This window comes from Bufo gargarizans, chromosome 9, assembly GCF_014858855.1.
Source record: "Bufo gargarizans isolate SCDJY-AF-19 chromosome 9, ASM1485885v1, whole genome shotgun sequence".
In the NCBI taxonomy this organism is placed as follows: Eukaryota; Metazoa; Chordata; class Amphibia; order Anura; family Bufonidae; genus Bufo; species Bufo gargarizans.
This window is the reverse complement of record NC_058088.1, coordinates 154,106,438-154,121,689: the sequence shown is the minus strand read 5'-3', so window position 1 is coordinate 154,121,689 and position 15,252 is coordinate 154,106,438. Positions and strand designations below refer to the sequence as shown.

Genomic DNA, 15,252 nt, shown 5'->3' with positions numbered 1-15,252 from the left:
AAACAAACAAACAATTAAAGTAGACATATTTGATATCATTGCGACTAACAAACTGCTCTATAAAAAATAGCTCATGATCTACCCTGTCAGATGAATGTTGTAAAAAATAAAAAAACAGTGCCAAATCAGCCATTTTTGGTTACCTTGCCTAAAAAAAAACCTTAATATAGAACAATTAAAAATCAGATGTACCCCAAAATAGTACCAAGTTTCTACTGTAAGGGTGCATCAGGGGGGCTTAAAATGGGACATGGCATCTAAAAACCAGTCCAGCAAAAACCATATGGAGTTCCTTTCTTTCTTCGCTCTTCCGTGTGCCCTTACATCAGTTTACTACCACATGTGGGGTGTTTCTGTAAGCCGCAGATGCAGGGTAATAAATATTGAGTTTTGTTTGGCTGTTAACCCTCGATGTGTTAAAGAAAAAAAATGGATTAAAATGGAAAATCTGCCCAAAAAGTGAAATTTAGAAATTTCATCTCCATTTTCCTCTAACACTTAAAGGGTTAACAAAGTTTGTAAAATCTGTTTTGAGTAGCTTGAGGGGTGTAGTTTCTACAATGGGGTCACTTATGGGGGTTTCCACTATGTAAGCCCCACAAAGTGACTTCAGACCTGAACTGGTCCTTAAAAAGTGGGTTTTGAAAATTTTCAAAAAAATATTAAGAATTGCTTCTAAAATTCTAAGCGTTCTAACGTCCTAAAAAATAAATGACATTTACAAAATGATGCCAACACAAAGTAGACATATGGGGAATGTTAAGTAATAAATATTTTATGAGGTATCACTTTCTGTTTTAAAAGCAGAGAAATTAAAATTTAGAAAATTGCGAATTATTCAAAAGTTTGGGTAAATTTGGGATTTTTTCATAAATAAAGGTGAAATATATTGATTCAAATTTATGACTATCATGAAGTGCAATGTGTCACGAGAAAACACTCTCAGAATGGCTTGGATAAATAAAAGTGTTCCAAAGTTATTACCACAAAGTGACGCATGTCAGATTTGCAAAAAATGGCCTGGGCAGGAAGGTGAAAACTGGCCCGGGGTAGAAAGGGTTAAAAACTTTTAGCCCCCTTAGGGGGCTAGAACCCTTGTTCTATTCACTCTAATAGAGATCTATCAGGGTGAATAGGACTTCACACTCTCCCTGCTGCCCTGTGCACACAGCAGCAGGGAGTTAACCATGCCAACCATGCCAGCCATGCAAGGCTTCAGTAGTGTCCTGGGAACTCCTTCAAGACTGTTGGAAGACTATTTCAGGTGACTACCTCTTGAAGCTCATCAAGAGTGTGCAAAGCAGTAATCAAAGCAAAAGGTGGCTACTTTGAAGAACCTAGAATATGACATATTTTCAGTTGTTTCACACTTTTTTGTTATGTATATAATTCCACATGTGTTAATTCATAGTTTTGATGCCTTCAGTGTGAATCTACAATTTTCATAGTCATGAAAACCCGCCTCTTCCCACTGGTTTACAGTACAATAATCATATGCTATGGGGAAAATAAACCCCCTTACAGTAGTGTAGCATAGTACTTATCTTTGCCCCCCATGTATCGGTCCACATGGATGCGGCTGTATTGTGGCTTGTATGGTATCTCATTAGGAATATCTATACCGTAATTGTGGACTACAATACAGATTTTTAGCAGGCATTGACCAAAGCGCAATTTGGTCGTGTTATTAGTTGACTATATTTTAGTAACCAAAAGCCTGACTTGGGGACCTAGTCTTCATCACTTCGAGACTCAAAGTCTGCAACCTTGGAGACGATCTTTTTGCTGTCACTGTGTCCGTTTTTTTTTTTTATCAGTCCATAATGTAACATCATCTTCTCGGAGTGAGGTCTGAAGAGCAGTTGCAGTATTCACTTTTATCAGCCATCATTCTGTCCTGGAGAGAGCCTTCCTTTCATCCTTCTCTAACGCTCCGTTGCCTCCTGTTGGGTTTGTAATTTAACTGCTTCCCGCCATCGAACAAACCGGTACGTCCATTTTATCACTGCCTTATCGCACATGGGTGCACAGTTCCATCCTCTGGATGGCGCCATTTACAGCCGGTGCTTGCTGTAATGGCCAAGATAGAAGATAACGATCCCGGCTGATTAACCCCTTAGATGCTGTGGTCAAAGACCTACAAGATTGCCTGTCAGCTTGTTACCGAAGCTATAACACTCTGCACGCGACTGTATCTGAATCCGCAAAATACAGATGTGGTCCATGATGTGCATCCCGCAACTTTCTTGGGATCCTCTGGCCACTGGAATGTGGCAACATAAAAAAAATGTACATTCTATGTCCATGAAATAAGCTATTATGTGCAAAAGTAGTAAAACATAAAATGAGCATAGACATTTGGAATCACTATCATTGTACAGACCCACATAGTAGGCAAATATATCACTTATGGTGCAAGGTGAATAGCGCAACATATAAAGCGCAGAAAGATGAAAGAGAAAGAATCTCAGAAAAATGTTTCTTTTCTGACCCATTAGGCTCCATTCACACGTCCGCAATTTAGTTCCACAAAATTGCGGACCCATTCATTTCTATGGGGCAGCACATCGTGCTTCCGTTCCGTAAAGGGATAGAACATGTCCTATTCTTGTCCGCAATTGCGTTGCCGGAACTGCCTGCCGGATCCGGTAAAACATATGCCAACTGATGGCATTTGTAAGAGTGATCAGGATCCTGATTAGTCTGAAAAATGCCTGATCAGTCATAAAAATGCATTGAAATGCCGGATCCGTCTTTCCGGTGTCATACGGCAAAACGGATCCAGCATTTATTTTTTTAACCCTTTTTTCAGTCTGCGCATGCGGTGACCGGAAGGACAGATCGGGCATTCCGGTATTTTGAATGCCGGATCCGGCACTAATACATTCCTATGGAAATAAAATGCCGGATCTGGCATTCAGGCAAGTCTTCCGTTTTTTGGGACGCACATAACACCGTAGCGTGCAGCGGTTTTATCTTTTGCCTGATCAGTAAAATGACTGAACTGAAGACATCCTGAACAGATTGCTCTCCATTCAGAATGCATTAGGATAAAACTGATCAGTTCTTTTCCGGTATAGAGCCCCTAGGACAGAACTCAGCGCCGGAAAAGAAAAACGCTAGTGTGAAAGTACCCTTTGGCCCCTTTCACACGGGCGAGAATTCCGCGCGGGTGCAATGCATGAGGTGAACGAATTGCACCCGCACTGAATCCGGACCTATTCACTCCAATCGGGCTGTGCACATAAGCAGTGATTTTTACGCATCACTTGTGCGTTGTGTAAAAATCGCAGCACGCTTAATATTCAGCGTTTTTTTAAGGCAAAACTGCGCCGTTTTGGACCGCTTGTGGGAGCCCATGACGGATCTCACAAACGGAAAGCCTAACAAACAATATCTCCTAGCAACCGTCAGTGAATAACGCATTGCATCTGAAGCCCAAAACACTGAATATAGAACACACTGCGATTCTCACGGAACGCAGAAATGATGTGTGAAAAACAACGCTCATGTGCACAGACCTATTGAAATGAATGGGTCAGGATTCAGTGCCGATGCTATGCGTTCATGTGATCCATCGCACCCGCGTGAAAAACTCGCTCGTGAGAAAGAGGCCTAAAGGGGGCCTTAAAGGGGCTGTCTCACTTCAGCAAGTGGCATTTATCATGAAGATGAAGTGAATACAAGGCACTTACTAATGTATTGTTATTATCCATACTGCCTCCTTTGCAGGCTGGATTCATTTTTCCATCACATTATACACTGCTTGTTTCTATGGTTACAGACCACCCTGCAATCCAGCAGAGGTGGCCGTGCTTGCACACTACAGGAAAAAGTGCCAGCCTCTCTGGTGGCGGGACCATGGTAGCGCACATAGACTACTGCTTTTTCCTATATTGTGCAAGCACGACCACAACTGCTGGATTGCAGGGTGGTCTGTAACCATGGAAACAAGCAGTGTATAATGTGATGGAAAAATGAATAACAATATATAGTATTAGTAAATGGCTTGTAATAACTTCCTCTACATGATAAATGCCACTTACTGAAGAGAGACGGCCCCTTTAAGGCTGCCTGCACAAGGCGTAATACAGTGCCACCAAAGTGCCCCTTTAAGGCTGCCTGCACAAGGCGTAATACAGTGCCACCAAAGTGCCCCTTTAAGGCTGCCTGCACAAGGCGTAATACAGTGCCACCAAAGTGTAGGACATTAGACAAACCTCATGTAAACTTTGCTTTTTTTCTTTGGCAAAAAAAATTGATCTGCAGGGTGGATTTTGAAATCTGCAGCATGTCAGTTGTTGGGTTTTTATGGGGTAGATTTCATTCTTTTCAATGTAAATGTGAGATCTGCGGAAAAGCTGCATCAAATCCGCAACAAAAACTGCAAAAAAACGTACAAAAAATAGGATAAATGGTACCGATTTACATGTTTTTGTGCGGTTTTGGGGTGGATTATCTGCCCCCTTAATCTCCACCCATGAGAAATGCTGAGCCCCTGCCATGATTCTAAGGCCTCTTTCACACGGGCGAGATTTCCGCTTGGGTGCAATGCGTGAGGTGAACGTATTGCACCAGCACTGAATCCGGACCCATTCATTTCTATGGGGCTGTGCACATGAGCGGTGATTTTCACGCATCACTTGTGCGTTGTGTAAAAATCGCAGCATGCTCTATATTGTGCGTCTTTCACGCAACGCAGGCCCCATAGAAGTGAATGGGGCTGTGTGAAAATCGCAAGCATCCGCAAGCAAGTGCGGATGCGGTGCGATTTTCACACATGGTTGCTAGGTGACAGTAGGGATGGGGACCCGATCATTATTATTTTCCCTTATAACATGGTTATAAGGGAAAATAATAGCATTCTTAATATAGAATGCTTAGTAAAATAGGGCTGGAGGGTTTAAAAAAATAATAATTTAACTCACCTCATCCACTTGTTCTCGCAGCCGGCATCTTCTTCTGTCTTCATCTTTGAGGAAAAGGACCTTTGGTGACGTCACTGTGCTCATCACATGATTTATCACCATGGTAAAATATCATGTCTTGGACCATGTGATGAGCGCAGTGATGTCACCAAAGGTCCTTTTCCTCAACGAAGAAGAAAGAAGAGAAGCCGGGCTGCGCGAACAAGTGGATGGGGTGTGTGTAATTTTTTTTTTAACCCCTCCAGCCCTATTTTACTAAGCATTCTGTATTAAGAATGCTATTATTTTCCCTTATAATCAACAACACCTAACCCAAACCCGAACTTCTGTGAAGTCCGGGTTCAGGTCTGGGTACCAAACATGCAGATTTTTCTCACGCGCGTGCAAAACGCATTAAAATGCTTTGTACTCGCGCGGAAAAATCACGCATTTTCCCGCAACGCACCCCCATCCTATCCGGCCCAAATCCGTGACGCCCATGTGAAAGAGGCCTGTTTTCAGCTACTGAGTTTTCGGCTGTGGATTTTAGCCGTGAGAACACTGCCTCAGGGCTCATGCACACAAACGTATTTTCTTTCCGCTTCCGTTCCGGTTTATTTGCACCCCGTATGCAGAACCATTCACTTCAATGGGTCCGCAAAAACAACGGAAGGTACTCCGTGTGCAATCTGTTTCCTTATTTCAGTTCCGCTAAAAAGTAGTACATGTCCTATTATTGTCCGCAAATCACGGTCTGAGGCCCTATTCAAGTCAATAGGGTCGCAAAAAATACGGAACACATCCGTATGTCATCCGTATTTCATCTGTATTTTGCAGATCCATACTGAAGAAATGCTATGCCCAAGCCCGTACTGCTCATGTGTTTGGTGATTAAAAAGTTACTGTTTCCGATCCGAAAAAAACGTATCGCATACGGAAACCATGTAGAAAAACGGAATGGAAGAGGACTTAAATCAGAGAAAAAAACACCTCACATACGGAACAACGTATCTGTGAAAAACGTACCGCAAAACAGCGGTCGTGTGCATGAGCCGGACCATGTGACGGACCATGTGATGAGCGTAGTGATGTCATCAAAGGTCCTATTCCTCACAGAACAAGACAGAAGAGATGCCGGCTGCGCGAACAAGTGCATTAAGGTGAGTTACATTTTTTTTTAAATTTTTAACCCCTCCAGCGCTATTGTACTATGCATTCTGTATTCAGAATGCTATTATTTCCCCTTATAACCATGTTATAAGGGAAAATAATGCAATCTACACAACCTTGGACCCAAACCTGAACTTCTGTGAAGAAGTTTGGGTCTGGGTATCACATTCAGTTTTTTATCACGCGCGTGCAAAACGCATTGCACCCGCGCGATAAAAACTGAACAACGGAACGCAATCACAGTCAAAACTGACCGCAATCGCGTACCTACTCGCGCGGGTTTGCCGCAATGCACCAGGACGCATCCGGACACCCTCGTCTGCAAGGGGCCTTAAAGTGACTACAAATGGCCCTTCTCCTCTGCAAAATGCGGAATGTGCACGGCCAGTCTTCGTGTTTTGTGGAGCCCTAACACTTCTGTACTATCAAAAAACGTTTGATATCTCATAGCGACACACAGAAAATTTTGATCAGTGGGGTCCGAGTGCCGATACTCCCGGCAATCGCCAAAACAAGGAGTTGGAAGCACTCACACAGAGCGTTGACTCTTCCTGTTGCTGGAGATGACCTCAACAGAAAGTCTATGGGTCTCCAGCCACGAGGACAGACACCGCTCTGTGTCAGCGCTTCTCGCTCCGTGTTTTAGTGACTCCCGGGGGTCTCAGAACTCAGACTCCCACCCATCAAAACCTCTGATATGTCACTCTTTGATATATCTCTATGACATATCAAATGTTTTTGGAAAGTACAGGGATACTTTAAAATGATAAGAGAATTTTACCCTTTCGAAAAATATCTGACCACTGGTTAACAAATGGTTAAACTGTCGCATGATTTTGCCGGTAAACAGTTTTAACTGCGCAGCTGTGCATCCGTTAAAGGGGTTGTCTTGAATTAAGAAGAAATGTCTGGTATTGCAGCTCAGCTCCATTAGAAGTTACAACCTACGGGCAGATGCAGTGTTTTTATACTTGTAAACCTCATGTGCCAACGATTTGTGGCCACCGTTACATGGGGCCAAACTCTTAACCCTTTTAAAAGGGTTGTCCCACAAAAATTATCCTAACGTATTCAAACCAGCACCTGGATCGGAATACTTTTCTAATTGCATGTAATTCAAAATTGTGTATAGCCAGTAAATTATTCAATAAAATTTATCTATATAGCGCCACCTGCTGTTTGTTCTTTTTCTTATTTCTTTGTCCGGCTCACTAAGAAGGCCGCACATGCTTAGTTTTATCCTTCAACTGCCTTCTGAGCTGTGATAGGGAGAGAGCTGTAGCAGAATGGACACGCCCCTGAGCTGTGATAGGGAGAGAGCTGCAGCAGAATGGACACACCCCCTGAGCTGTGATAGGGAGAGAGCTGCAGCAGAATGGACACGCCTTCTTTGAGCTGTCAGCTTTATATAGATCTAGCAGAGCAATGAAGTGGAGATCTCTGGATCCACGTGAGGTACAGGGCTGGTTCTAGCTTTGTTAGAAAGAGATTGTCATGTATTATATGATGTATGATTTTCATTTTTTACATTAATCATGGATAACCCCTTTAAGGACCAGCATTCCAATATTTCTCACTGTTGGTGTTTAGGCCCAGCTTTACATACTGGTCACTGCCATCCTGACAGAAAAGCAACTTAGAAAATACATTGACATCCCCATTGAGTTCAACAGGAAAAGCTTCCGATCCTTATGGAAAAACTGTGCCATGCTCCTTGAGATGCCAAATTAAAGGGGTATTCCCATCTTAGACAATGGGGGCATATCGCTAGGATATGCCCCCATTGTCTGAAAGGTGAGAGTCCCACCGCTGGGAGCCGCACCTATATCGAGAACGGAGCGGGGAGCGATGTGGCTGGAGGACCCCAGATTTCCCGGGGTCTGTCCACCACCAAGTGCTAATCCCCGCCTCTCCCATAGATGTGAATGGGAGCGTGCCGCGCATGCGTTGCCCATGCTCCCATTCATTTCTATAGGGCAGACGGCAATAGCCGAGCCAGCACTCGACTATTTTCGGCGGCCCTATAGAAATGAATGGAGGGCGGCTGCGCATGCGCAGCGCGCTCTCCTTCACTTTCGGGGCTTCGTTCTCGATATAGGTGCGGGTCCCAGCGGTGGGACCCGCACCTATAAGACAATGGGGACATATCCTAGAGATATGCCCCCCATTGTCTGAGATGAGAAAACCCCTTTAAGCATTGCATTGCGTGTAGGGAAGAAGATGGTGTCTCTTAGTGTACGGACCATTAGACTCCTTTCACACTGCGTTTACCCTGAATGATTGCCATCTGCACTGGTAAAGCTCCCTGTGCATACGGTAAATGAACCTATAAGGTCCTAATATACTGGAGAAGGTGAACGGAGTGTAGGGCGGTATACATCGGGGGTACATTTCTTAAACTGTATGAAATGGAGCAGAAGACGGTAGAAAACACATATACCGCATATACTCCTGAGGTCTTAGTTGGGGACTCCTCCTGACGGAAACCTAGGAAGCGTCCTGCAGAACGTACTGTAGTGTAAAAAGAGGGCTCATACACACGGCCATATCCCGGCCATGGCCGTATGGAGGCCCGCATATGGCGGGTCCGCAATACAAGGGCTCTGGCTGTGTGCACCCCGCATCATGGATGCGGATCCATTCACTTGAATGGGTTCGCAATCTGGTAGATGTGGTGCGCAACGGAAGCACGGATCAAAACCCCATGGAAGCACTACGGAGTGCTTTCGTGGTGTGTCTGTCCGTGCCTCCGCACTGCAAAAAAATAAAACATCTTCTTTTTTTTATGGTGTGGACGGATCATGGACCCATTCAAGTTGAATGGGTCTCGATCTGTCCCGGCCTTCGCACAGATGTTGCGGTCCGCAATGCATGGAACGACCGCACACCGGCCGTGTGCATGAGTCCTTAGAGGAAAATCAGCTGAAGAACTACTGGAGGAATTGCTTGCAATAAATCTTTGGTCGCACTCCGTACAACTTTCTGCAAGTAGAGTTCCAACCCCGTATATAATAAATACAACTACAGCATTAGGCTCCATTCACACGTCCGCAACGTGTTTTGCGGATCCACAAAACACGGAAAGCGGCAATGTGCGTTCCGCATTTTGCAGACCGCACATTGCAAGCACTAATAGAATATGCCTGTTCTAGTCCGCAATTGCGGACAAGAATAGGACATGTTCTATTTTTTTGCGGAACGGAAGTGCGGATCCGCAATTCCGTGTCCGGGCAGCACATCGTGCTGCCCCATAGGAATGAATGGGTCCACAATTCCGTTCCGCAAAATGCGAAAATTCTGAAATTGCGGATGTGTGAATGGAGCCTTAGACTTTTTGATCTTGATAGTAGAGATTTTTTTTATTATTTGACATACAGCAATATTCATGTGCTACATTTCGGCACACAGGCCTTCTTCAGACACTGCCCATCAGAAAATAAACATGAGGTAAGTATAAAACTGACCAGGGTACACACATATATATATATGACTAAATCTAATAAGTCCAATAAATCACAACAAATTATAACCAAAAAATAAGGTTGTGATTTATCTGACTTAAAAAGTCTAAGGCTGTAGTTGTATTTATTATTATGAACCACTGGAGGAACCAGACACAAGATCTTAGACTGGGGTCTCACATACCTGTCTGTCCTAGATTCAGAAAAACTGACACCGCAACTCATGGTCTTCTATGGTGGATTTGTTAGAAGACAGGATGCCTCCATTTCATCAGCCAGAAAAAAACGTAGCACGCAGCATAATTCTGTCCGACTATGGACACTGGACCGGTGCACAAACCACTGATGTATGTAAACCTAACTCATCATAATTGGAAGCAAATTCTACCACCCAACATCTGCTGGTCTTCATCATACACTGAGAACTGTCTATTCTGCATTCATGTATGAAACTCTCTAATGCTTGTGGAATGAAGAACAATTTATGGCTATGTGATATTGCAGGTCATCTCTATGGAATCCAAGCAGGTCTGAGAGAGAAAACACATTGGGCAGGAGGGAGATGATGTATGCACTCATCAATCCTGCAGCGTGGTCACCATAGCCGTGCGGGGTCATCAGGTTCACTAGAAATATTCCGCCTGACACTTCATTACAATCTCTGAGACCTGAGCCGCCATCAAGGTTAATAGTCTAATGGCAGAATGTAAAACTGATAGACAAGAAATCGCATTTCATTCGACATGATTATTGATAAGTTCTACTTTTACCCGCTCGCCTCGTCCTGCAGTCCTCGCCCTTTCATCTCACGTCTCTATATTCTCATCAACAGTTTAATAAAGTGATGAGCCATCGAAGGAACACCAACCATAGAACTGAATGCTAAAAGTAACCAGGAGGTAAATCCGCCTCGCTGTCTCATGCTCCATCACCACCTCATCTGGCAGAGAGCTCCACCGTCTCGCTGCTCTTACCACAAAGAATCCTCTCTATGCTGATGCCTGGTCCTCATTTCTAGGTGGATCTTTCTATAACTTCTATAGGGTTTATAGGGAAATATCTGTGCAGAGGTGGCCAATTTTCATTTGGGACTAATGAAGGGGCACGAGAACCTCCATAAATAGCTTATAGCCCAACCTACCCAAAAAACTGCTGGGAAACTGCATACAAGAAATAAAAAAAACTTATGATAGTCCCTCCGGTCCATCGTTCAGGCTCATGTCTCTGCTGCTTCTGGTCCCAGGTGGTCTGGAAGCATCGATATCCCATCCATGGTCACGTGTACCGCTGCAGCCATTCACTTACTTCAGCTGTGATGTGTTCCTGAGTAGAAGGTCACAGCCAAGGCCAGTGAATGGTTGCAGCACTCCACCTGATCAGGGACAGGATGTCACACTTCTGGCCCAAGAAGGACAGGGAGCAGGGGTCACGTAGCTTCCAAGCATTCAGTAATTTTTTATTTTTTTGGGGGGGAGGGGGCTCAGACAACCCACTTCATTTTAGCTGCTATGGACACCTTTTTTCATTATTGTATTCTGCTCATTTTGGGCTAAAAATGACTTCAGCCATTTTCCTAGTTTGATAAGAATTGAGCTATCATGAGAGTTTATGAGCTGTCAGGAGTTCAGATATAAGTGCTTCACATCAGCCATCAGACCAGTTCCCTGCGAATACATAGATGCCGACAGCTATACTGGGAAAATGGCTGGAATTTTTAATAAAGACCAACTGAAAAAATGATTATGAGTACAATAATAATAATAATAATAATAATAAAAAAAAAACATTTGAAGCCCATTCACAGGACATTTTAGCCCCACCACTGATGCATCAAAAGGTGCCCAGAAAACATTCCAGAAATGCCTGCTTCGTGGTGCGAATGTACAAGGAGTGAGAGACAATCACCGAAAAACAGCACGGTCCAGAGTCTGAAATGGCTAAAAACAGAAAAGAGCCGATAAGTACATAACGGTGGTAATGATCTGTATATGGCTGCATTTACTTACACTATAGGCGCTCATTTTCATCATCAGCTCACAAGCTGTATACACCACACACAAATTCCACTCTTCACCAAACCTTGGTTCCTGTGCACACCTTGGCATCCTAAAAACTTGGAACAACTTAGCTGCTACAATTCTCCAAACTTTCCCTTAAAGGGGTTGTCCAGCTCTTTTACTTTTCAAACTGTCAGGGGCAGCTCATTGCAAACTTCTGGATGGACAGAGACACGTGAGCCCCCAGGACATCCATGTTACATCCTGGACATCGACCACATGAAGCTGAGCCCCCAGGACATCCATGTCCCATCCTAGACATCTGACCACATGAAGCTGAGCCCCCATGACATCCATGTCACATCCTAGACATCTGACCACATGAAGCTGAGCCCCCTAGACATCTGACCACATGAAGCTGAGCCCCCTAGACATCTGACCACATGAAGCTGAGCCCACAGGACCCTCCATGTCACATCCTAGACATCTGACCACATGAAGCTGAGCCCACAGGACATCCATGTCCCATCCTAAACATCTGACCACATGAAGCTGAGCCCACAGGACATCCATGTCCCATCCTAAACATCTGACCACATGAAGCTGAGCCCACAGGACCCTCCATGACACATCCTTGATATCTGACCACATGAAACTGAGCCCCCAAGACCCTCCTTGTCACATCCTAGACAATTCTCCAAAGTTTACCTTAAAGGGGTTGTCCAGCTCTTTCAACTTTTTTAACTGTCAGAAGCAGCTCATTGTAAACCTCTTGATGGACAGAGTCACATGTGCCGCTGCTGCCAATGACTGACCTCAGCGGGGACGTGTCCTCAGCAGGAAGAGACCTGGAAGTGACATCACTGTTGAGGGGTCTAGAGGTTTATATAGATGGGTCCCTCAAGACCAATGAATAGAGTTAGCTGCCGGAATGGAGAGGCTGGAGCAGGTATGATTTTCCGGGTGGCTACACTGACAGTTCCAAAAGTCAAAAGAGCTGGACATCCCCTTTAAGGGGTATTCTGCTAATAACTGTATAATGGACAGTTAAGCAACTTTCTAATAAAGTTTGTGTATCGCCTTCCTAGGAGCAATTCACATGTGGCTGATTTCTGTGACCATCGGAACCAGGCTGTTTTGGTGGCAAACACATGGATTTCTGCAAGCCTCATCCATATGAATGGGACAGGCAAGGACATTCCTGCAACACATCTGCTGTGTGTGAATATACCTTCAGGGTGATGATCACACAAGTGCTCACAGATCTTATAGAGCAATGGCGTGATCATCACATGACCGGTTGTCACCCTCTGCAAGCAAACAAAGACGTTTCCTATTCAACTACTGCAAACAGAGATCTTTACAACTGTAATAAACCGATATACAGAGAAAAACGCACAACTTTACTGAATGCAATAAATGACTTCAGTGCACTGGACCTGGAACACCCCTTTAATCACATCTACCAAGGAGAGGCACAGGGATAGGATTTACCCACAAGAGCTTTTATCACCTCTGCAACTTGTTTATGAATAGCACCCTAGATGATCACTCTGATGATCACACACACACACCCTAGATCAGGCATGCTCAACCTACGGCCCTCCAGCTGTTGTAAAACTCCAATTCCCACCATGCCCTGCTGTAGGCTGATAGCTGTAAGTAGTTTGGGCATGCTGGGAGTTGCAGTTTTGCAACAGCTGGAGGGCCGCAGGTTGAGCATGCCTGCCCTAGATGATCACACATACACAATAGGGTGGGGAGTATCTCTCTAGTTCTAATGGCAGGTGCCATATGCTGATCTACATGTCCTCCTGGACCATGATGCCCTTCATATCCATCTACATTCTCCATGACATTCAGTGTCCTCAACTGACTAGTTTCACCACTGCCTGTCCAGGGTCCGAGGGGTCTGCTCTTCAGGACCAGCCCAGCATCCTGAGGAGCTGTCCACTCCACTCCACACATCCTGGAAATTGGACTACAAAAAGCAGAGCCCCCAGGACCCTCCATGTCACATATGGAGATCTGGCCAGATGAAGCTGAGCCCCAGGACCCTCCATGTCACATCTGGGACATCTGAGATTCTGACCACATGAAGCTGAGCCCCCAGGACACCCGACCACATGAAGCTGAGCCCCCAGCACATCTGACCACATGAAGTTGAGCCCCAGAACATCATTGTCACATCCTTGACCTCTGACCACATGAAGCAGAGCCCCAAGAACATCCGACCACATGAAGCAGAGCCCCCAGGACATCCATGTCACGTCCTGGACATCTGACCACATGAAGCTGAGCTCCAGGACATCTGACCACATGAAGCTGAGGCACCAGGACATCTGACCACATGAAGTAGAGCCCCCAGGACATCTGACCACATGAAGTAGAGCCCCCAGGACATCTGACCACATGAAGCAGAGCCCCCAGGACATCTGACCACATGAAGCAGAGCACCCAGGACATCTGACCACATGAAGCAGAGCCCCCAGGACATCTGACCACATGAAGCAGAGCCCCCAGGACATCTGACCACATGAAGCAGAGCCCCCAGGACATCTGACCACATGAAGCAGAGCCCCCAGGACATCTGACCACATGAAGCAGAGCCCCCAGGACATCTGACCACATGAAGCAGAGCACCCAGGACATCTGACCACATGAAGCAGAGCACCCAGGACATCTGACCACATGAAGCAGAGCACCCAGGACATCTGACCACATGAAGCAGAGCACCCAGGACATCTGACCACATGAAGCAGAGCCCCCAGGACATCTGACCACATGAAGCAGAGCCCCCATGTCCTGGGGGCCCTGACTACATCCCTCCAAGGCCTCCGCTGTGGAGCCACGGACAGCGCCCCCTCCCCTCCGTCCCCGGTCCCTCACCCAGGGTGAAGTAGGGCGGCTCGGTATTGTGCAGGTCGTCCCTCACGGACACGCTCCCAGGCGCCTCGCTGTGGACATGCAGGGGAAGTCGGGAATCCCCAGGTCCGGGATGCACTGAGGACACGGCGGCACCGCTCCAGCTCAGCTCCCGCTCTCTCAGCGCCGGTAAGGTGGACACGGTGACAGTCTTTAGCAGGCAGCCCTGCGGGGAGGACGAGCGGGCTATGTAGGGGAGGACAGCCAGGAGGCCCAGACACAGCACAGAGGGCATGGTGCCGGCTTATGATCCCAGGCTATCTACTACATGGACGGACATCAGACAGGCGGCTCCGGGCAGTCGCTAACAACCCGCTTCCTCCAGTATCCCCCCTCCCCCCCTTGTTAACTCCAAATCTCCCGGCAACGGCCAAGCCGCGTCTCCTTCATCGCACTCAGCGATCGCCCCTTTAACTCCCGCTTTCTAGCAGCCACCTCTCAGGCGTCGCTCGTGTCCATTCATTACACGCCCTCTTAACATTATGTCTCCCGGCAACAGCCAATCAGCGTTCAGTACCGCGGTCCATTGGGCTCCTCCTGTTGTCCTTTTAAGGCTATGTCGCCTGGCAACGGCCAATCAGAGCCGCCGGTTTGTGTAGAGCCGATGCGCTGGGTATCACTGGCGTCTTCTAAACCGGGAAACCCGGCGCCGGTCACGGGCGGACTGTAGGGCCCGTATTACCTCAGCGGAGTCCTTGACGTGTCCTTCTGTGGAGGAGTCCATGACGGGACCCTCATGTGCGGGCACTAGGCGGTGGGGGCCCTTCTCTTGTTGCACTGGGCCCCTCATGT

General features: G+C 46.2%; 1 protein-coding gene across 1 annotated transcript in view; it reads right to left on the bottom strand.

The window, feature by feature from the left end:
* The window catches only part of ASTN2 (astrotactin 2), an 859,422-nt gene extending 844,667 nt beyond the window's left edge, over positions 1-14,755 (bottom strand). The window contains exon 1 of the mRNA XM_044306147.1: positions 14,425-14,755. Coding sequence (XP_044162082.1) covers positions 14,425-14,695 — 271 coding nt within the window. The 5' untranslated portion in view covers positions 14,696-14,755. The remainder of the gene's footprint in view (positions 1-14,424) is intronic.
* Positions 14,756-15,252: the final 497 nt, after the last annotated feature.